Here is a 23,117-nt window from a genome sequence, read left to right as displayed (position 1 = left end):
CTTTTCTCTTATTCTTCTTTTTTACTCTCGGTTTTCTCTCTTCAAATTTGATTCTTCTTGTTTTTTTTTTCTTTTTTCTATTTATATTTACCAATTGTTAGGAAAATTACCAAAGTATCCTCCAATCATTTATACCTAAAACTTACTCTTTCAAGGGTATTGTTATCATTTCCCTATTAAATCCTTTCCTTTTCTTTTCAAAATATTACAATCTCTCCACTTTATAAAAAGTTTTGTACTTGAAACTTGACAGACATCACTAACAACTCACAATGACCATACTGAGTTCTAAAGGCTGTCCTTGGAATGCCTTCCTTCCTTATCCTCAACTGATGATACCTAGATCAAAGATCGATCTTAGAAAAGAATCGAGATCCGTATAATTGTTCAAACAAATAATCTATGTGAGGAAATTGGTATCTACTCTAAACTATCACCCGATTCACTTGTCTGTAAACTTTACACAATCTCAATGACCTATCCTTCTTCTTGACAAACAACACCGGGGCTCCCAAAAAATACACACTCGACTGAATAAACTCTTTGTCCAACAAATCTTGCAATTGTTCCTTTAGCTCCCTCAACTTTGCTGGCACCATTCTATATGGTGCCATTGATATTGGTTTAGTACCCATAACCAAATCAACGCAAAACTCAATCTCCCTATATGAAGGCAATCCAGGTAAGTCATCGGGAAAGTCATCGATGAACTCTCTAACTATAGGGACTTAGTCTAACTGAGAAATTTCCTTCTCTACATCCACCATATATGCTAGGTAACACTGTACCTATTTTCTGCGTCATTCATCTTGAGATAGGGGATTCTAATAGAATTGGTTGCCTATTTAATATCATGGCAAAATACAGGAACATAAACGAATGACTTGCACCCGTGCCAAATAAAACTTTTGCTTTAAAAGAGCAAACATGAAGATAACTGAAACAACCATGTTGGATGCCTGAGCATCCTACTGAGTCAATGAAAAGACTTTGGCATACTCTTGACCCTATTATATTTAGCCTCTATCACCTGCACCTCAGCCTCTCTAACCTCGACCACCAAAACCTCTTCCACCATGAGCCACAAATTGTCCCATTTATAGTACTTGAATAAGAGGTTGAATTGAAGCAAATGCTCCTAAAGCTGACGGCTGTCTCCTGAGACATTCTCGAATCTTATGACCTATCTGGCCATAACCAAAACAAGCCCCAGTCCTTCTTTAACACTCTACACTAGTATGGCTTTCTTCACAATGCTGACATGAAAAACCATCTCCAGATGGAACAAAAAAGCTACAAGGTGCAGTCTGATCTGAACATTGACTACTGAGCACCTCTACCACCACTCTGACTGCTTAAGCCACTGGTTGAAGATATCCGTCTAAACCTCCTCGGAACCCATGAGTCCTGATGACTACTTCGTTCCCTAGAAGGACTTGTATTCGGTCCCTGCTGTCTAAAAGCTTGACCTTCTTCCCTGGACCTCTTAGATTGACCTGCAACCATGTCCTCTAATTCTCGTGCCTCAATCAACCTGGCCTTATCAACAGCTGAGGAGTAAGATGGAAACACCTGAGACACCATCACCATATACATCGAGGATTTGAGTCCTCGAATGAACCTCTTCACCCTCCACTCCTCAGTAGGTAGAAGATGTACAGCATACCTTGATAGCTGAGTAAACTTTAGATCATACTCATCCACTGTCATGTTCCCCTGAGATAGCCTCTCAAACTCATAGAGTTGAGCATCCCTAACACTCTGAGGAAGAAATCTATCCAAGAACATAGTGCTAAACTCCTTCCATGTCCACTGAGCCTCCGTTGACCTCTCTCTCTTTCTAGACTCAAACCAAGAGATGGCCATATCGCCCTCTAACCTGAATGATGCTAGATTCACAGCTCGATGGTCTGTACACCCCAAAGCTTCACACCGTCGCCATATATCATCTAGGAACCTCTGAGGATCCTCTGAGATATCCATTCCAGTAAAGGTAGGAGGTGCTAACTTCATAAAGTCATTCAACGAAACATTGACTCCCTGAACAATGTGGGATGATGATGGTACATCTCTATCCCTTCTCCGATCTCTTTCCATACTAAACTCCATCCAAGTCCGCATAGCCTTACTAAGCTGCTGAAATTCTGTAACAAACTCAGGGTTAGCTACCCCTATACCTGTTTCACCAATAATATTTTCCACTTTTAACTCTCGAGATTCCTCCTTTACTGGTGGATGTATCTCCTCAACATGTCGAGGTGCGGGTGCACCGCCCCTCCTTCTCTGCCTTGTAGTCCTCAACTGCACAATAGTGACATCATCTTGATCGTCACCTACTCTACCAGTACCAGCTATTTGTCTATTTCTCAACATTTCCTATAAGAAATTAAAGCACTTAAATTATGATAAAACTATAACATGATAATTATCATAGAATTATAGGAAAACATATCTATTATAAAGTTTAAAGAGTCGAAGAAAACATGCTTGATAAGAATTCAAAATTTCAAAGAAAATGGATAAGATGATATAGATCCTAATGAGCCAAATATTATGAAATTAAGTGTGCTACTGTTTCTTTAGCCTAAGGCTCCGATACCAAGTTTGTCACGACCTGATCCTCAAATACATGACTGGCATATAGATAGGTCCTCTTTCTAGGTTTTCTTATCTATGCAAACCTAGACAAACATACTAACTTTTTTCTTTATAATAATCAAAACAAAGTTCTACGCAACATTGATAACATAATTAATTTCATAAAATAAGTTGATTGTCTTAATACAATTTTAGTAATTTGTGGAGCACTAACTAGACATGAAGGAAAAATACTAATTACAATAAAAAAAAGCAGGTTCTGAAAGTCCAACAAAAATAATTTGTTAACAAAGCTATAAGCCTAAAAAAGATAAATAATGAGAGGATGAGTTACAACTCAGTGAATAGATAACATTTAATATACACATGCGAGTTAATATAACAATTGAAAGAAATCTGAATAAAAAAATACTCAAAACAAACTAAAAAAGAATGTAAAGTTAATTTAATACACTTAACTTAGGATTTAATTTATAACCCAATACGTTTAGGAACCCAATTGATTTTTTTTTCAAAAGCCTAAAAATCAAACGGTTTCCAAAATTATAATTCAAAAGAAAACAAATTATAAAATTTGATAATAGTTTACCCAAAAAACCTCAAATATTATTCAAGACCCATCTGAAAAACTAAAATTACTGCTAGGGATCAATCTGGAATTTTCAAAGATTTTTAGGGGCCAAATTGTAATTTTATCAAATTTGGAGGACCAAACTGAAAATATCATAAATTCATAACTATACTGAAATTTTACCCATAATTCATCCTCAATGCTGTCCAGAATCTCGAATTATGCATCAGGGACCAATTTGCAATTTCTTTCAAAGTTTGAGGACTAAACTGTAATTTTCACAAATAGGGGACCAAACTGAAATTCTGCCATCTTCAACCTCAAGACACTTCTGTCCAGCATTTCCAGCAAGGGGTTTTTCACAATTTCTTACACCAATACATCAATTAATCCCATTAATCTCAAAATCGTTATTCTTAACAAAATCATCTAAAAAACAAACAATTAAACCATTACTCATAACAATTAATTCATAATATTTCAATCAACTCATCAATCTAACCTAGAACATAAACTCCAAAACCCTAAATCTTAACAAATTCAAAATCTTAATACCAATAATTATACACATCAAAGCATAAATCTTACCTTATAAACTTATTTTCTTCAATTCTCTTCCCTTTTCTCTTCTTCTTCTTCTTTACTCTCGGTTTTCTCTCTTCAAATCTGATCTTCTTGTTTTTTTTTTTTCCTCTTCTTATTTATATTTTCCAATTGTTAGGCAAATTACCAAAGTATCCTTCAATCATTTATGCCTAAAACTTACTCTTGCAAGGGTATTGTTGCCATGTCCTTACTAAAACCTTTCGTTTTCTTTGCAAAATATTACATACTTTGTCCCCTGGATCTTTGGAAACATTAAGCTGCCTGATTGCTCTGTTGATTCTAGTGATTAAGTAGACTTTAGAGGCCTGGTAGATTTCATTGCGGACGAGTCAATTGCATTCGTTGGTGATGAGAGTCAACAGAGACAAATCATCTCCAAGAAAGCCTCCAAGTATATTGCGATCCCTTGGAGTTTATGGGGAAGTATTAAATTGTGGGTCATGGTCTGGACTTCTTTGAGCACAGTTCGGATAAACATTACTGATGCTGCAAAGGCGGTGTGTGTTAATAAAACTGATGTTGTTGAAGGCATAGTTGGTTCAGAAAAAATGTTTGACACGAAGGATTTGTCACCAAAGTGATGGTTTTGGAGTGAGTGAGCTTTCTCTATTTGATTTGCTCACTGTGCTGCCATTGTGAGAGGAAAGAATTGGGAATATAACTTGTACAGGCCTCTGACCAATATCAGAAAGCTTCTGCAGAAAATCTTAAGCCACAGGTCAATTACAGTGTGGACTGGTGACATAAAAACATGAAGCTTTATGGTATATGTTTCCAGTCACGGGTCAGCGATGGTTGAAGGATTGCATTAACCTGGTCAAATGCGTGGTAGAATGGAGGGGCAATCTTCTCGAGCAATATTTCTTACAGAGTAGGTGAACGTCTTGTCAACAACTTGGCCCATCGCATGCTATTGCAATTCTTCTGGAACTTCTGATACGTACCACGTCCTTCAATTCCATGGAAGTTGATCCATTCTATGTCACAAAAATGCTGTGATAGATGGGGTTTGTTTATTAAACTTCAGCGTTTACTGTTAAGAGGTCGGTATTATGGAAGTTGATCCATTCTATGTCACAAAAATGCTGTGATAGATGGGGTTTGTTTATTGAACTTCAGCGTTTACTGTTAAGAGGTCGGTATTAATTAAGAACAGGCAGTGTAGGATTATCAATTGGAACGTGTTCCTGTACTAAATGTAAATGCTATTTCGTTGGCTACTTGCCCAGTAGTGAAGTCATGGCTGATCGTAGAAAGGTGAAAATATGTCCTGAGGAAGCTGACAAAAACCACAACGAAAAGACTCACAAATTTAAGCAGCTTTTCAAGGGAAAGAACATATACATGTCTGCCTTCATTGGTTTCTCATGAGTCACGGTGACCGTATCCTAGCAACACCATTTCCCAACAGCTACCAATTTTTATATCAGAAAATAGGAGATGTTGGAAAACTGTGTTGCTGGGATATGGTCATCATGACTATGAAGGCAACGTGTATATGTTATTTCCCTTGAAATGCTGCTTAAATTTTCATTTTTTTTCTTCACTTTACCATGTACTCAGTTTTGGTGTCATTCCACATGCTATTTTTAGATAGAAGTAAAATGTATCGGGCGAGCTTGCATGTACCAAACTAGATCTCTACATTCAGTAATAGCAGGTAAAGAAAGTCAAACCGAAAACCACATAAAAAACATACGCCCTAACCATCCACTTTATCAACTCAGCCACTTTTCATCATCAATTCCTACAAATACTAGCTTATTTCAACAATGTCTAAATTCACTCGTGTAAAATCTAGGATACCAAAACTAAGATTAATTATTTGTGCTATAAGTACTTGTTGATATACTTGAGAATTTTGGATACAACAGTACCAGACTGACAGCTTTTAAATCAACCTTAACTTCTACAGTATTAAAAGAGAGCGCGCGCGCGCGCACATATATGACAATTCAAGTTCTTCCTTTTGGTTTCCTTGCTCTCTTCCTCCTACTTGGCTCGGCTTTCTTCTTCTCACATTTGTCCTCCATATCCAGGCTTTCGTTTTTGTTGCCATTTTCTTTCTGATTTTCATCCACTTCCTTTTGTTTTTCAACATCAGGATGTTTGCGTTTCATTACCTTTTTGCTTTCTAGAAATCCAATGAGCCCTGTAAGCGTAGTATCAACATCTTCATTCTTCATGAGCTCTTCTGCAACCTCTGCTGGAGTGACTTCCACTTCCATAATCAACTCATCAATCTCACTGAAAAGGCTATGTTCTTTAACGTTGAGGTAGTTAGAAGCAAGAATCTTGAGTCCACAAGGAGTGCAGTACGACATGTGTATGTGCATGTCCATCCTGCCTGGTCTCAGCAGTGCAGGATCTAGTTTGTCCTTGTAGTTGGTTGTGAACACAATTATCCTCTCATCTCCACAGCTTGACCATAAACCATCAATGAAGTTAAGCAGTCCAGACAAAGTTAACTTCTACAAGAGAAGAAAAAAAAATCTTAATTAGAGGACCACAAACAATATCCTGTATAATTTTAGTACAGAAGAGAAGCAAACATAATGAACTCACCTGGCTCTTACCCTGGTTGTACCCTCCATTTTGTCGTACTGCAACTCAATACTACAATCGATGTCCTCAATTACAAGTATAGATCGATTTGTTGTCCTGGTTAGCAATTTCCTCAGATCTGAATTGCCATGCAAACTTGCAAGTTCCAGGTCATAGATGTCAAACTTCAGGTAGTTAGCCATGGCTGCTATCAAGCTCGACTTGCCTGTTCCAGGAGGGCCATACAACAAGTACCCACGTTTCCATGGTTTTCCTACTTTTAGGTAGAAATCCTTTCGCTTCACAAATCTGTCCAGGTCATCCATTATCTCCTTCTTGAGTACAGGATCCATTGCCAACGTGTCGAAAGTGGACGGATGGTAAAGGTTGACACCCCGGTAATTTCCAAGTGATTGCAGCTTGAGCACTTTTTTTTCATTTTTTATACTTTGGATCTTTCTAGTACACATGGAAGAAAAGTGTTCAACACCTTCTCCTTGTTATTCTTGTGGAAGCAAAGCAGAATTGATCTATGTTCTGTTTTTCCTGATGACTGGGATCAGCTTTTAACATCAACAACCGTTTGTTGGGTTTCAGTACATGCGAATTCCCAAGCTAGCTCCATTCCCTCGAATCTGTCAATAACCTGTTGGCCCTTGTTGATTGTGACTGAAAGGCTTTTGTCCCCTGGATCCTTGGAAACCTTGAGCTGTCCGACAGAGGGAGTGATTCTTGTGCTCAAGTAGACCTCAGAAGCCTGGTACATTTCATTGATGGAGTGACCATTGTATTCATTGATGACGAGAGTCAATTGAGAAGAGATACTTCCGAAAAGGTGTCCGAGACTTTATGAAAATTTATGTTGCAGTTTTTGGGGGATTAATTGGCTAGTCATGGTCTGAACTTCATTGAGTACAGACCGGAGAAGCATTGCGGATGCTGCAAAGGTGGTGTAAGTTGATAAAACTGATGTTGTTGAAGGCATGGCTGGTAGAGAAAACATGTTTGACATGAAAGATTTGTATGCAAGCTGGTGATTTGGGATGGACGAAGATTTCTCTGCATGGTTTTTTATGGAGCAAAAAATAGTGAAAATAGCTTCTAGTTGAAGCCACCTGATGCAATCTTCTCGAGCAATTCTTTCAAGAGTAGATGACCTGTCTGGGTCAATGACTTGGACCATTCCATAGTCTTGCCATTAACTTTACCAGAGATGGCAAAGAATAACTATTAGTAAAGTTTCTACTGTAACCATATCTTATTTATCATCTATTAAATAAAAAAATTAAATATTCATACTCTATTATTGTATTTCAATTATTTTTTCCCAAGTTCTATTTATTATTCAACATAAAATAATTTAATGATATATATTTGAATAATATAATATAGAGAAAATATAAGTGTAGAATAATGTTAGGTATGACAAAATATGACTAGTTAAGTTTACTTGGTGATCATTGGTCAAGAAAAGAAATGTCTGATTGCATAAGAAGCTATTAATGTTTGAACTGTAAATCGTTGGCTATAAAAAATAATGCCAACCGTGCATAAAAATGTATATTTATAGAGAAAGTATCAATAAATAAATAAATAAAAACTGTGCGCATGGATTGTGTCGGTGCTACGTTCTGACTTCAATGATTAGCAAAAGTCTGGTTGTTGGGGCTTCAACCCAAACAACCATCTATTATTTTTTTTCTTTCCAGGGGGCGTGCGTTGAGAGGAGGCAGCATTGCCCTGGATGTAAATCCAACTCTGTTGACTATAAAGTGGCTCACGAACTAGCACAGAACCATGATCTTCTTCCAGATGACCATCACCATTAAAAAAAAATTATAAGAACAATCCATAGTAAGTAGTTATAGGGCTCGAAGATTTGTCCTGTTAAATTGGTTCCATGAGATATCTCTAATCTTCAAAAAGGAAAAGAGAAGAGGGAAAAAAGGACATGAAAAGACAAACTGAACTTCAGATAATTAGCTGCATAGTAGGAAGAGGTGTTCTCCATGAGATCAAGGAATGTGACGTATCTGTAGATTCACAGGAGAAATGTTCTATAGATTTTCATATTGTTTCTGAGATTATCACCGTCTACTTTTTGTTAGAAGTACTTGCAGTCATCATTAGAATTTTCAGGATGGATTCCCAGAAACACCACTCATTTCAACAGAGCCAAAACCCAAGTACAAAGCAAGGATCAGTGCCCCAAGTTCTGCACTCAAATATACCGTGAACTTGTCCCCAAATAATCATGTACAAAAATGTAATGCAGCTTGTACGATCGCCTAGAACAAAAATATTGGGGCAGAACCTACAAACAACAAAAATATATGCAGCATGAACTTACTTCAATGCTGACTCTTCAACAATGTCAGACCAAGATATAGAGATTCCCCCTTTTCTTAGTCACTTGGATCAAGTAGAACATCACATAAGCTTCCTTTAGCATTGGTATGAAGTAGAACGTTTAGCAGCAGTTTTCGTTGCCGTTTTCTCCAGGTTTTATATGTGCCAAGCAGACTCGAAAAGCGCTAAAATAGGATCTCCCTTGTTGATGCATTCTGGCGTCTTATTTGTAGGTAAACTGACTGGATCATCTTCCATGACCGTAGTATGATCCCCTCCTTCTCCAGTTTCTTCCTTGCTAGCACTGGCTTCTTCTGTCTCCTCGTCAGCAATGCATTCTTTCTCTTTCGTGCTCTCATTTTTCTCACCTTTAGGACTAGTTGCTTCACTGCTAACAGTGGATCGGATCATCTGCTTTGGGCTCCCCTCTGTGCTCTGTGTGCTTTCACTTGTCCCCTTCTCTAGTGCATCCTTATATGTGGATTTCACAACTTTCTCCAGTGCGTCCTTGTATGTGCATCTCTTAGCATTCGGACTACTTGCCTCAGTTTCCGAGCCTGATGTAGCAGACATAGGACCGAAACATCCCTTTGTTTCATTTTGGAACTCTACTAAGTTATTATCTGCTTCTTGAACATTTGTTTGTTCAATACAGCAGTCGTTACAGTTTATATCGACCATAATCTCCTTTTCGTGAGTGGTTCCTGATCCCCAATGAGTTAGGATAGATAGCCAAAAGTTCAGCCATGAGATAGCACATGACAGTGCCCAATCTAGAATTGGAATTTGGTGGAAAATAATGGGTAACTTGTTAACAGCAAAATCAAATTTTGCTGGAAGGGTTTCTACGATTTGGACGAGCTTGTCAACCATGTTGAACACATATTTCGATGGTGGGAAAATAGCCTCAACCTTTCTTTCAAGGGCTAATATTATATGATCATCCACAAAAGAGAGGATTGCCAAGAAGAGGTACTCATACTGCAGCACATAGACAAGAAGGGAAGCAAATGGAGCTAACCTGATTATCTTCTTTGTCACTAGACCTAACGGCCCAATGAATTCTTGGGTTTCTGTGTAAGCTTTGCGAGCGATTTCCATGAAAGAAACTCCACATGTATGCAGCGGACGACGCCTAGCACTCATTCTGCAGGTTCCTTCTCTGTTGATTCCTGAGAAATTCAATCCAAACATGTCAAAGGTTTGGTTTCCCATTTTTTAGGCTCAAAATGAAATATTCCCCTTGAAAGAACCCATCAGACACTCCAACATTTTGCAGGAAATGGAAGAAAAAACAGAAAACAATTTATGTTAAATAATTTGACATGGGAAATCAGAAAACAAATTTAACAAGAATATTTCCCATATAATTAATAATCTCAAAAGCACATTTAATCATTTCCTAAATCTTTATGAATTGAAATATAAGAATGAAAAAAGAATTGAAATTAACAGTTATTAAGATACCGTTAACTAATTCAAGTTAAAACAAAAATAAGAAGAAGAGAAAAACTAACGTATAGAACGAACTATTACCAAAGAATAAAGTGACGCTGAGGAAGAGAACGCTGGAAATGAGATCCGTCTATTAGCGGGGCCAGATACTGAACAGTTGTCATCTATTTTAGAGGGAGAATATATCGTTTGACAGTTCTTGGAGTTTCGTATTTTAGGCCTAGAAATTAGAAACACCTTTGAATTATTTTTTTAATTAATTTAAGCTGTTATTTACTTACTGTTTTGGGACAAAAACAAAAAAAAAAATGTATTTTTATCGTTCCTATTTTGAAAATACAAAATTCTCTTTAACCAAATATATATTTTTTTATATTTATTCTCTTTTTTAAAATACTAACCGGACACAATTTTAGCAATGCTTATGATACGACTACACAAATAAACTTTACGTATCCTGGGAAAAAGAGGAACTAAACTACAGTATCATTCCCTCGCGAAGCATCAACAGATATTAAGCATGGCCACTGTGATCGATCGTGCTGCAAAAGAACCCAAGAAGAAGAAAGATTCTTGCTATCACACCCCACAATTCCAAGAAAAGTTCCCCATGTACATTGTCACCGGAGATAATTCTGTATCTGACTGTGTAAAGGAAGGCGCAGATCTATGAAAAGGGGATTTTTTTTGGCATTTGATCACTCGTGAAGATGACATGAAAGACAACTTACAATAACAACTGATGCAGTGGCCAATGTAAAATAACTGGCATGTATTTATACACCATCTTTTATCTTGCTATGTACCAGATTGATGCGTTATATATATATATGTTTGATCTGTGCAGGCATGCCAGGAGGTGGAAGATGTTTGTTCCGGTCCCTGGTTCATGGTGCTTGCCTTAGGGCTGGGAAACCATCTCCAAGCGAAAGCCTCGAGAAAGAACCAGCTGATGAGCTTAGAGATAAATAAATAGTAATAAAATAAAAAAATTTAAATGAAATTAAAAAAATCAATAAAAAAACAAAATAGATAGCAAATTGTATTAAAAAAAAACGACATATTTATATTTTAACAAAGAAAAGAGAAACGAAAAGAAAAAAGTTTACTGAATCTCAATCATTATTTTATCGTATATATGTGCAACACCAACAGAAAAATAATAGTGAGAACTGAGACGCTTCCAACACAATCATAGAAAAAAAAGTTTGGACGTGGAATGAAACAGCACACACCAATAACTTTGTTTTATAAATAATATTTATATTTGTCAAAAGATAATTCTCTTTCCAGTCAACTTATTAATAACTAAAAATTCATTTTAAAAATATAAAAAAAACCATGAATGCAAGCTTGATGAATTTTGTTTTTAAAGGTAATATTGTCTTTAAGATATGCTTTTAAAATGTTAAAAAATCGAATTGCCCCTTATCAACCTTTTAATAATATTTACTTGTAAAGATGATATAGTATTTACACTAAGCATATAAGAGATTAAAATTATTGAATTGTCCCCATCAACATTTTAAAAATTTGTTTTTAAAGGTATTATAATCTTTACATTGTATATTTAAAAGATAAAAAGACTGAATTATCTCTTATCAATCTTATAATGATTAGTGGCTTCTATGAAAAAGATTATATTACACCTAATAGCAAGCTCATTAATTGTTTTTGTTGGAAGGGGAAAATGATAATTAACTATTATGGTGCATAGTGATTTGTGTAAATTGATACTTAACTATTATGGTGCACAGTGATTTGTGTAGTGTCTGTTTGAAATTGAGGTTGAACCTGTTTTTCGTCAAAATATAAAAAAAATTGCTTTAGATTAATTCTTTTAGTGTTTTTAGATTATTTTGATGTGCTGATATTAAAAATAAAAAATAAAAAATAAAAAATAAAAAATAAAAAATAAAAAAAATAATATTTTAATACATTTTCAAATAAAAAACACTTTAAAAAATAGTATCTTACACCATCTTAAATAATCCTCAAAGACACAGTGAATTCTCAACGCCAAACAATTTTATTTTTTTGGCTCTGTTTTGATTTTAATTTTAATTTCTTACTTTTAGTTAGCCCATGTTACTTAAAGGAATATCGATGTCATACATTTTTTTCTTTTCTAGGATGCCAAACACTGTATACATGAGAGATAAAAGTTCCGGTAGCCTTAAAATTATAGCTGAATACGGTCAAGATTATGGTAATGAGAATCAAGATTATCATGGTTACGGGCACTATGATGCACCGCCCAGTGTGATAGGTGGTGCGCCACCCAAGCAGTAAGATCTCTTGCTTCCTTCCTATTACTTTCATTTCTTTCAGAATGCACACACTTCATCAGCATTCTCCTTAAGAGTTTTACGATGACTGATGTGTGTGCTTGTGAGGATATATTTTCGAAGGATGTTGAGCATCTAGCGATTAAGTTTTTTGAAGAAAAAGGTTCAACTTCTGTGCCAATAAATTTGAGCTTTGTTGGGATCTTTGTTTAGCATAGATTAATTTGTCGTCAAATTTGGCATGCAAGGCTTATTGGGAATCGAACACTTGTTCTTGTAGAGACTGGATTACCTGATTTGTCAATATAGAAGACTACATTTTGCCTCTAATTTTGCTTCTCATGCCGTATAAAGCTGTTGAAGAACTGTGAGATGCAAATCTGATAAATGTTCTGCATTTCTGTACTTCGCTGGATTTTCCTCAACTTTGTGAAGTTCAAATTTTACTAATCTCTGTTAAGTTACGAACTGTTATGCTAATGGGAATATTTCTTTGGGGATTCTTGGCAGGTCCAAGAAAAGATGAAGAAATGGTTTGCATGCCATTCTCACAATAGGGGATGTACTTTCTGGTCTTTAGATTCCTCTTTGGTACTAGAAATTATCTTATTCCTTGATGAACTTGAAGCCAGTCGATGTGAATCTTACATACAAAAATTCGATGCAATCGCAAGCTGCAGTTGCTCCTGATTAACCTGGCTAAAATTTTATTAAGAAAAAATGAAATGGAGAAAATTAGATGAACTGGTTAGATATTTGCACTTGTGAACTGTTGTTTTTACCCCTCTTAAAGCCCTCCTTGAACTCTTCCTAAAAGAGTATCTCAAAAATAAATAAATAAATAAATAATCACCACATTCATTAATCTCCTTCCCTTAAACTTCATCAAGCTAGTTTCTTGTTTTCATATTAAAGTTTCTTGCTGGTTAAATCTTTGATTAATATCTTCCATCATTATTTTTTCTCAGAATAATCTTAGATTAGTTTTTGTTTTTGTTCATAAATAAAGTTGTCTTTAGACTTCCAACTTTTGAGATTTCAGGTTTAGATCATGTAGAGATGTGATTGGCTCGGAACTCAGACTTGCAAGTGATTACTGGAAAATTTATTATTGCATGCTCTAATGGAATCACCATACAAAATTCACTGACGTTAGTTAACTTAACCAACCCGCTCAAGTTTCATGCGTGTATACACCATATGCATATGAGAGAATTGAGGGAGACTATTCACCATCCTTCCATACTTCCCGGAGGAGTTGATATCTAACAACTTTCCGGCCCGCCTTTCCCTTCTGCATCCAATTCCATGCTGTCGAAGAGGGAAAAACCTTGGAGTTTTCAATGATAGAAGTCATAGGTGAATCCAACTCATCAAGCTCATCATCACTAGTGTACGACTTTCTAAGCATTGCTGATCCACTCCTCTGCAGAGTTTGGCTTCCCACCTCTCCTATAATGTTTGTTAGAGACGCTGCAGGAGGTGGAGAATAGATTGTGGGAACAGCAATACATGGAAAGTTTGTGATAGACTCCTCCCCAGCCTCAGCAAAATCCTATATCAATATGAAGCCCAAAAAAAATATTGAGTGAGTTTATTGCATATTTAAGAAATGGGAAAGCAATGTCTTTTTTTGTTTTCGAAAAAGCAAAGGCTTCTTGGGGATGGAATAACCTCAGAATCCAGGGCCTCAAAAATGGTCTCTGGGATTGGGTCAGGGTTGAATTCATCTGGGACAAAATTGTTAAGAACCCTCTTGATCATCGGAGCATCAAATGAAGGGCATACCTTCAGAAAATCAAATTTAAACAACGAAAATGGAGAATGTCATTTATAGAGAAGAAAAAATCTAACAAGAGGGGAGGGATCCAGCAGGGACAACTTATCACTCAAAATATTTAGGATTTACCTCTTTTCTAGTGGACCTATCTGCAAGCATTTCAAATGGAAGCATCATGAGATCACTCAAAGCATTCAGAAGTTGGAAAGCCTTGAAGGATGTCTCACTTACACGCCTGATGCTACAAAGTTCATCCTTCTCTTCTGAAGAGTCACTATCATCAATACCAAATAAATCCGTGAGCCATCTGGACCAATTTCCAACCTGGTGACATGAAGACAAGAAAGCAAGATCCTTCCATCATGACAGAGAAAAATAAACTAATACAGTTGATGTGATTCATGGTGTTAAACAATAAGCATCCAGAAAACTAATTTGCAAGTATATAGCGCCAACTTAAAGAACTGATCCTGCATTGGAAAGAAGCATATATTTATCACAAACTTTAGCAGATTTCTTACATGCTTTCAGTAGCTACTACTAAGTGCCAGATACTTTTCCGATTGAAGAAGCACGCAAACAGAGTACTACCCAATGAACAGTCCAATGGATACCCGGAAAGATCAATTATCCAGAGTTAGATTCTTTTGAATATTTTCTCAGTGGTGAATTCTGTGAATAAAGCTTTTTGTAGGAAAATAGGTTACTAGTGTTGCACACACTGACCACGTGATAATATTGCACAAATCAATTTCAATGACTGCATGCAGCCTGAGGCAACAAGCGTCTATTACTCACAGCATTTTTCAATTGTGCACCAGCCCCGAAGCTTGAATTTCCAGCTGGGATTGGAAGAACCTTAGGATCACTGATCGGGTCGGAAACAGGATCTGTCGGCATCTCTTCAGCTGATTCACGAAGTATAGCATTGAACATGGCCACATCTAATCTACTCACCAACTGTTCCATCACCTAGAAAACAGAACTGCAACTGTCACATTTCTATGGTTCTAAAATTATGTAGCAAAGTTCGTTTAATTCAAGGATTTGGATTGTTCTTCAGCGATGTTAAAAACATTTCAAGGTAGGTATCTTGCTGCAGATTGCATTCACACCTCGTGAATTGGAGCACTAATAGTTATAAGAAATGAAACAATGGTACTACCATATATTATATAATTTATATACCTGGGTACTTGTTATTTCATTAACTAAAATCATTTGGACCAGAATATGTTGTTGATGGGACTAAACCAAGCATCATGCAAATAATACGATGGATTTATGATTGTCAACACAATTTGACATAGATTATATCCCTTGAAATGCATGAAGACAGAAAATTCAATTCCACTTGGAAAACAACAACGAATTATTCAAGGAGTTTTACTCTAATATGAATTAAGAAGATCACCATTTTAAGTATAACATACCAATCTTGACAGCACAGGCAAGCAACCACATTCATGACCCCCAGCTCGAACAGGACAAAGCCTTTCACATGCATCCCTGAAAGCCTTCTTCCATAAATCAATAGCAAAATTCCCCTGTTCTTGATCACCCAATCCATGCCTCTTAGCATGGGTCTTCCTGGAGTTTGAGCTCTTTACAGCTGTGGATTGCATATGTGGCGTCAGAGTCTGAAATGCATAATCAAAAACCAATATAAGCACATTCAGCTACACTAAATCCTCATGATCAAGGACCTCAATTGCTCAGCAATGAAGAAGTAGAGACCTGCCACCAAACTGACTCAACAATTCGGGAGAAGATCCAAGCTTCAACCTTCTCTAATGCTGCTATATATGGTTGAGGTTCTGCCCATTCATCGAGACTTTCTGTTTTATTAGTTTTCTCTCCTTCAGTTAGAGTCGACTCCTGCCTGCCCTTTGGACCTCCATTATTAATGCTGGATGGTACTGAAGCAAGTTGCAACTTCTCAACAGCTTGGCTTACAATTGCTCTTAGCACAATCGAATTTGACAACCAGAAAGTTAACCTGATTATAGGAGATGGAATTTTCAACATAATGTCGAAATGAACATAAAGCTTTTGATAAATCCAGGGAATATTTAGGAAAATGATGAATAATTTATCAAGCGGAAAGAAGAAAGTTTCCTAAATGGAACCCATTCCATGGTGAAATTAAGTTATCCCGTGATATTATTGAATCATTTCCATCACTGTAAAGACACATATCACTGGTTTTGGTGTCACTAGTTATTGGTGAATCTACTATCGATTTTGTAAACCATGATAAACATTTCCATCCATAATGGTTATTGTCAACTAAAATCAGTTGAAATTAATTTGCTAGGTTTGTGGAAGGAGACGTTACCTTGGAACATTTCCATCCATAATGGTTATTGTCAACTAAAATCAGTTGAAATTAATTTGCTAGGTCTGTGGAAGGAGACGTTACCTTGGAACATCATTTCCATCCATAATGGTTATTGTTAACTAAAATCAGTTGAAATTAATTTGCTAGGTTTGTGGAAGGAGACATTACCTTGGAACATCATTTCCACATGCTTTAGAAACCAAAATTAATCCTGAGATGATAGCTCTAGCTGCATTTGCCCTCTTGGCCCAGGACCCTGCCTCGCAAGCATAAAGATAGAACCTTGAAAGGCGCCTTGCTGGAGCTAGGACCTTATTTATAGAACTCCCATGCTCAGCAACAACTGAGTAAAGGCCAACCTCAACAGCTGCAGCTTCCATCAATTCTTCCTCAAGCATTTCAACTTTAGACTCCAGTTCAACTTTGTTTCCTGAAAAGTTGCCTTTTGTTTCTTCTTCCCTTTTACTTTGTTCATAACTCATGTCAACTTTATTAACATTTTCAGGAAGATCAATTTCCTTTTCCTTCTCCATCAACTGGAACTTTATTTTAGAATTTCCTTGCTCAGCAAGGCCATCCTTGGCAGCAGCTCTGCTTAACTCTTCCTTGAGTATTTCAACTTCAGAATTTGATTCACCTTGGTTGTCATAAGACCCTTTTGTTGATTTTTCTCTTTCACTGCGAGGATAGCCCTTGGCACCTTTATTAACATTTTCAGAAATATTAATCTTCTTTGCCTTCTCTATGAATTGGCTATTGATGAAGGGATCCTCGCCCTCAGCTGAGTTAAACTGTAATTGAACAGACTTCAGATGCTTCAGTTTATCTCTACGGGTGGTACCCTGCACTCCAATTGCTGTTCTGTTGAGTGCAAGAGTATTGCTCCTTAATTTGGCTTGCTTTTTTGATGCATCTTCAGGTAATTTACCGGGAAACTTTTCCTCTAGAGCAGGTTTCTTTAACTCTAAAATAACTGTACCCTGTCCCTTGTCATCCAGCTCCCTTTTCTCTTTCACATCCATAAGATCATCTTTTAAATTATCAGTTGTAGCATTCTCTAGTCCATTTATTTCATGTCTCCAGGGTTTTCTATCAGCATCTTGTTTAGTTTGAAACTCTCCCAAGCCTCCGTTCAGATGTTTGAATTCTTGAGCTGCTGATTTCGCTTCTAGGTTTGAAGGCGCTACACCTGAGAGCAATGCAGGCTCCCCGTCAATCCTTCTTGTGCCAATGTTTGCTGTTCCTGATCCCTTCTGCAATTTAAGGCAACTGGTAATTAAGTTTACAAGGAAATGGCAAAGCTTCATGCTGGCAAATATCAATGCCAGCAATATGTGATAAACATGATGACAGGAAATACACTTCACAAATATGGATAACGTGAAAATACATGTATAGAATGAACTATAAATTGATTAATATCACCAAAAGCTGCGAATAAAGATGATTAATTGAAATTGAATCCATTCAATGCTACAAAGCTATCTTCAACAAGTAGAAAATGAGGATATGCCCACTGGAATGGGAATGCACATGGAGCTTGGTCATAGTTTGGTGGTATAATACACCAAACTAGTTGGCATATGGATCCTGCGACATTATGCACTATCATACACCAAATCCACCTTCGTATAATATATTATGAATTTAAAAAATGGGATTTAATGGCAATCGATAAATTAGAGTTCCAAATCCATTCTAGTTTTATCCCGCTAAACGAAAGATCTTAATTTTCAGTCACGTATCCATAACTTTAAGTATTGTAAAGAAATTAAATAGAGATGAATCAAAGAATAAAGAAATTAAAGAGTACCTTGTCAGATTGACCTGGTGAACCTCTTCTAGACTCCAATTCAGAAGAGGAAACGGGTAGTGATGAATGTGAGGAACCGTCGTTCGTCGTCGTCGTCGTCAGTAAATGAGGCAATCTCAACTTCATCATCATTCCCTTCATTTGTCACTTCTGAAACAGTTTCACTTCCATCCTTGTCTAGTGACACTTGTTTTGACAAGCTGGACCTATCTCTATCAAATGGTTGAATACTTACATAAAGAACTGCCGGCACCATGCTCCTAGAAGACTTCTTGAAATGAATTGGGGCATTTATGGTTACAGCATCCATGATGATTCCATAATCTGCAAGGTTTATGACTGCAGATCCCAAGAGTTGACCTTTCATTGCCTTGTCCTTTCGAGATTCATACAAGTTAAACTCCAGGTAGTTCTTCAGGAAACTGTCTCGGGCAGTGCCTTTTCTGGATACCTCCTTGCATAAAGTAGCTGAAAGCCTAAAAGACTCACTGAATTCAACTCTCCCATCTCCAACATTAGAAGTGAAGGAACCAGAACTCTGATCACCATTTTCCCATTGAAGCAACAAGGATTGAGCAGATTTGAGAGACTGTGATGGGGGCCAAGGCTTGATTTCTTGTACAAGAATGAGGTAATCAAGCTGCACTGAAGAACCTTTTCTGTTCTTTGATCTAAGCCCAAGAACCATTTTTTTATGAAGAATACGTGTTTTTCTCTTAACGGGTCTAATCAATTACATACCTGTACATTGATCAAACCTTATGCAATTACAAGCCAACACAAAAACACCCAGAATTCAGCAAACATACTCAAAACAAGAGCACACACAAAAAAAAGAGAAAAACAAAATCCAATTTCAAATAATCATGTAATGCATGCGGGTGAATTTGAAATAACAAAAATAGAAAGAAAATGGTGTATTGAGCTTATATGGGAAACGAAGAAAGAACGGCATAGAGAACGTGGGCAGGTCTCAACATTGCAGGTTAATTTGAGACTATGTGACCCACCATATTCATGCACTCAAAATTATAATAGATACTCCATATCCCCGAAGAGGGCCTCCACAAATAATAACAATAATAAAAGCCAATTAATGAAGAAAAATCTCCCAGTTCATTTCAAGAGAGAGAGAGCCAGAGGGTAGGAAAACAAGAACAGTACTCCAACCCTTGAGAAGAGAATTGATTAAAGAAAATGCAATATTTTCAACACAAGTTAGAGAAAAATGAAAAAATAAATCAAGATGAAAACAAATAAATATTACTAGAATCCGTTGAATGGTAGGCGAGCATCAGAACAGAGAGAATCCAAGACAAGAAGAGCACAAAAAGACAACCACACACTTCATCATGACATTAAAGTAATACTTACTAGTCATATTTAAATCATTGTCATCGTCATCGTCATCATCAGATCCAGATAAAAGATAGCCAAAGCACGATCAATCAAGACAATGCAATCAGTAAACAAGAACCAAAGTAGTTAAGACCAGAGTTATGTAACAAGATGGGCATTATTCGGCGCACAAGGTAGTGCTAGAGTACCTTCCTTGCAGTACATGAAGCTGAACAAAGAGGTTGTTGGGTGCAGAGGAATCAAGAAACACAAAGACAGTTGTAGTAGTTGCTGGTGAAAGCTAAGAATGTTGTTTGTTTGTGAGATATTTATGAGTTTAGGTTTTAGTTGGTGAGTCAAATGTGAAAATTCTCCTGTGTGAAGATACCGAAACCTTTAAGAAAGCAAAGGTCGCACAATCAGGAAAGGAGCATGTCCAAGCAACTGCCCAAAAAAAACAACCATGCCTGGTTTAACCAGGAGCGAACCGCGTCATCCATTAGTCAACTCAGCTTATCTTTTCTTCTTTTGTTGGGCCAATCGCTTTGTACTAATTAAGCTAAGTACCCTCTTTTTTTTTTTCTTTTCTTTCAGGTGTGCCGTTCAAACAGATATTTGTCTAAATTTAATTTTTTATTAATTAATTTTTATATATTTTTAGATATTTTAATATATTAATAACAAAAATAAAAATAAAAAATATATTATTTTAATATATTTTTAAATAAAAAATATTTTAAAAAATAATTATTACAAGTTCAGAGCTGCTGTTTGTACTTTGTACCGACCAAGCATGGCATTCTTCAATAAAATTTTCACCTGCTGTAAACTATAGGTTGTCATCATTGTATCATAGAAAATATTCTGTTATAGGTAGGATTAGGTAATGATTATTTTTTAAAATAATTTTTTTTTAATTTATTTATAATATCAATATATTAAAACAATTAAAAAAATATTAAAGTGATTTTTTTAAAAAAAAAATTAGTTTTTTTTTAAAGCATGATGTGGCAGCAAAATCTAACATGCTCGGGGCCTGCATTATATATGCTTTACACCGGAGGCTGTAGAAGCAGACGAGCTTTGAGAAAGAAAATATAGAAAAGTCTTTGCCTGAAAATAAGATAATTAAAGAATAAAAATAACTTATCTGTTCAGAAATCAAGTATAAATGATTAATTGTTCGGAAAAGAATAACAATCACCTAACATTATCTTCTATTTATGCTGAATTATCTAGGATGTTTAATGTTCGGTGGAAAGAGGTAGCAAGAAGAGGAGAAAGAAAAATGAAGGAAACCGATCCACTATCCATGGAAAATTGGTGGCCTCGAAACTTGATGGCACAAATAAAGAATTAAACATATAAGTAAACGAGTTTTTTTTTTATTTTTTGATGTTAGGGTCAATTTCACATTCAAGTTTATGTCTGATTCATAGTTTTAAAATTCAGCCCGGCTCCGCGGGTTGATCCGGAACTCGGCCGACCCATGATTGAAATCAGGCTAGGTTGAAGAAAAATAAAGGAAGAAAAAATCCGATATGACCTGGCGGGTTGACCTGGCAATCCGGTCAAAAACCCGATTACAACCCGTTGACTTTTGTTTTTTTTTTTACTTGAAACGATATCGTTTTAAATTTTTTTAAAAAAAAAAATTGACCCGATCAAAACCCGGAACCCGAACCTTTAACCAGACCAGCCACCAGGCCAGATCTAAAAATTATGGTCTTATGAACACATGTCGAAGTCTCAAACCAAATAGAACTGAAACATGGAAACATTCATAATATCATCATTAGTCAGCCATTTCTCTCGGCTCTAATGTAGCTTTTCATATAGTATATGCTAGTATATTCACCTGCACTTCAAGTCGGATTATTCTTTTTCTAAATTTAAAAATAATATTAAGAGAATGCAGTTTTTTTTTTTGTCAACATTATTAAATTTAATAAAGCAGATCAATTTTGAAACCTGTTAACCCGATTTCTTATCTAACTCGAGTTTTGAGTTAAATTACATAGGAGCTAATTCAAAGTGAATTGTTCAATTTATTAAGTTCAAAGACAACTTTAATTACCAGTAAAAATATATCATAACTTTTAAAAAAATTAAGATTGTAATTTTATTTTTTTATATTGAGACAATGTTAGATTGTATTGATGTCGGTCACTCTGCGACCTGGATCATGAAGTTCAATAAGTTTAATAAATTTGTTGTTTTTGTAAATTATTTTTATTTAATTTTATGATAACACTAGATGCTTGTATCAACCCTAAAAAAAAAATATTTATTTGAGATTGTGATAATTCTATATAGAGTATAAAAAATAAACCATGAATTTCATTTCTAGACCAATCCAATATTGAATAAAAGTGAAATTAAAAAAATTAAAGGACCATAAACTAAAAAAAATATCAGGTTTGATGGGTAAACCCACTACACCCGTGAATTAGGTAATCCGAGTCAATACGTCAAACCCGCAAACTAGGTAACAGATTTTATTGGGATTAATAATTATTTTTTTCTAAACTGTTGTGTATTTAACTATATAATAACAAAAATAGAACATCAAACCAACACAAAAACTTTTTTTTAAGACTATAATAACCTCAAAGAAAGCAAAACAAAACAAATTATGAAAATCAATTATCAATCAGTCAAAATATCAAATGATAAATCAAAAAAATTGAATTTATAAAAAAAAAAAGTTAAACTCGCTATACCTGTCAATAGGTTCCTAGACTTTCTAAAATTCAATAACATTTTTTTTCAAAATTATTTTTTTAATTATATGATAAAAAATAGATTATCACATAATCGAGTTCAATTAAAAAAAAAGAACCTTGTTAAACCTGCAAACTGGAGCAACCAAGGTTACCTAGTCAAATTCGCAAACCGGGTCATAGACTCCACAAAATTTAATAACCTAGTTTTTTTCAAAATCATTTTTATTTAACTAAATTTTTTTAAAAATAGACCATACCGCGATGCTAGTATATTTTTTTGATATCAACTTAATGCTGAGATATTTTTTTGATATTGCAATAACTATATATAAAAAAAATTATCAACTTTAAATCCTCATAAATATATTATATAAGTATTAAATTAAAAAAAAATCAATAATCAAAGAGAAAAAAGGGATTAAAATGAAAAAAATAAAATTATGAATTACTATTATAATCCATCATAGTGTTAAGTGTTAATGGATATGAACAAATTGTAAGAGAAATAATTTGAAGGTCACCTTAAACAATTGATTTTGAAATAAAATAAAAAGAAAAAATCACAACAATTTAAACCCGTCTCCCAATAATCTGTACATCAAAATAGAACACATACCAGTCAAGAGTTATTTGTAAAATATACATGACGTATGATAAAGATTCAAGAAATCATTTAAAAAAAAAAACCTTGAAACAAGCAAGAGCAAG

The 23,117-nt window shown here is 35.4% G+C and overlaps 2 protein-coding genes and 2 pseudogenes across 3 annotated transcripts; all 4 read right to left on the bottom strand.

Moving 5' to 3' along the window:
* Positions 1–822: 822 nt before the first annotated feature.
* On the bottom strand, positions 823–3,846 carry LOC112328791 (uncharacterized). The gene is made up of 2 exons (XM_024609495.2): positions 3,758–3,846; positions 823–2,376 (listed from the first exon to the last, which is right to left on the bottom strand). Exon 2 carries the CDS (start codon positions 2,371–2,373, stop codon positions 1,324–1,326), a length of 1,050 nt encoding a protein of 349 aa, XP_024465263.2. The 5' UTR covers positions 2,374–2,376; positions 3,758–3,846; the 3' UTR covers positions 823–1,323.
* Positions 3,847–5,556: 1,710 nt separating this feature from the next.
* Positions 5,557–8,632, bottom strand: LOC18102434 (AAA-ATPase At3g50940-like; annotated as a pseudogene).
* LOC7460025 (uncharacterized) lies at positions 8,556–10,101 on the bottom strand (annotated as a pseudogene).
* Positions 10,102–13,494: 3,393 nt separating this feature from the next.
* Positions 13,495–20,164, bottom strand: LOC7477034 (uncharacterized). 2 transcript variants are annotated; one of them, XM_024610897.2, is made up of 9 exons: positions 19,720–20,164; positions 18,346–19,086; positions 16,701–17,785; positions 15,929–16,190; positions 15,625–15,831; positions 14,990–15,163; positions 14,321–14,515; positions 14,086–14,199; positions 13,495–13,966 (listed from the first exon to the last, which is right to left on the bottom strand). In XM_024610897.2, exons 2-9 carry the CDS (start codon positions 18,484–18,486, stop codon positions 13,637–13,639), a joined length of 2,508 nt encoding a protein of 835 aa, XP_024466665.2. In that variant the 5' UTR covers positions 18,487–19,086; positions 19,720–20,164; the 3' UTR covers positions 13,495–13,636. The 2 variants fall into 2 exon arrangements, with proteins under 2 accessions (XP_024466665.2, XP_024466664.2); XM_024610896.2 differs by lacking the exon at positions 19,720–20,164 and having other exon boundaries at positions 16,701–17,782; positions 18,346–18,626.
* Positions 20,165–23,117: the final 2,953 nt, after the last annotated feature.

The sequence above is a fragment of the Populus trichocarpa genome, chromosome 10, assembly GCF_000002775.5.
Source record: "Populus trichocarpa isolate Nisqually-1 chromosome 10, P.trichocarpa_v4.1, whole genome shotgun sequence".
NCBI classification, from domain to species: Eukaryota; Viridiplantae; Streptophyta; class Magnoliopsida; order Malpighiales; family Salicaceae; genus Populus; species Populus trichocarpa.
This window is presented reverse-complemented; position numbering and strand designations above follow the sequence as displayed.

What these genes read in the sequence shown, in the direction of transcription:
- LOC112328791 (XM_024609495.2), bottom strand. Translation starts at nt 2,373, where the DNA reads ATGTTGAGAAATAGACAAATAGCTGGTACTGGTAGAGTAGGTGACGAT.
- LOC7477034 (XM_024610897.2), bottom strand. Translation starts at nt 18,486, where the DNA reads ATGAAGGGAATGATGATGAAGTTGAGATTGCCTCATTTACTGACGACG. An exon ending in ATAGGTCCACTAGAAAAGAG is followed by an intron (nt 14,200 to 14,320) that starts GTAAATCCTAAA and finishes GATTTTCTGAAG; the next exon opens with GTATGCCCTTCATTTGATGC. An exon ending in TTGAGGCCCTGGATTCTGAG is followed by an intron (nt 13,967 to 14,085) that starts GTTATTCCATCC and finishes ATATTGATATAG; the next exon opens with GATTTTGCTGAGGCTGGGGA.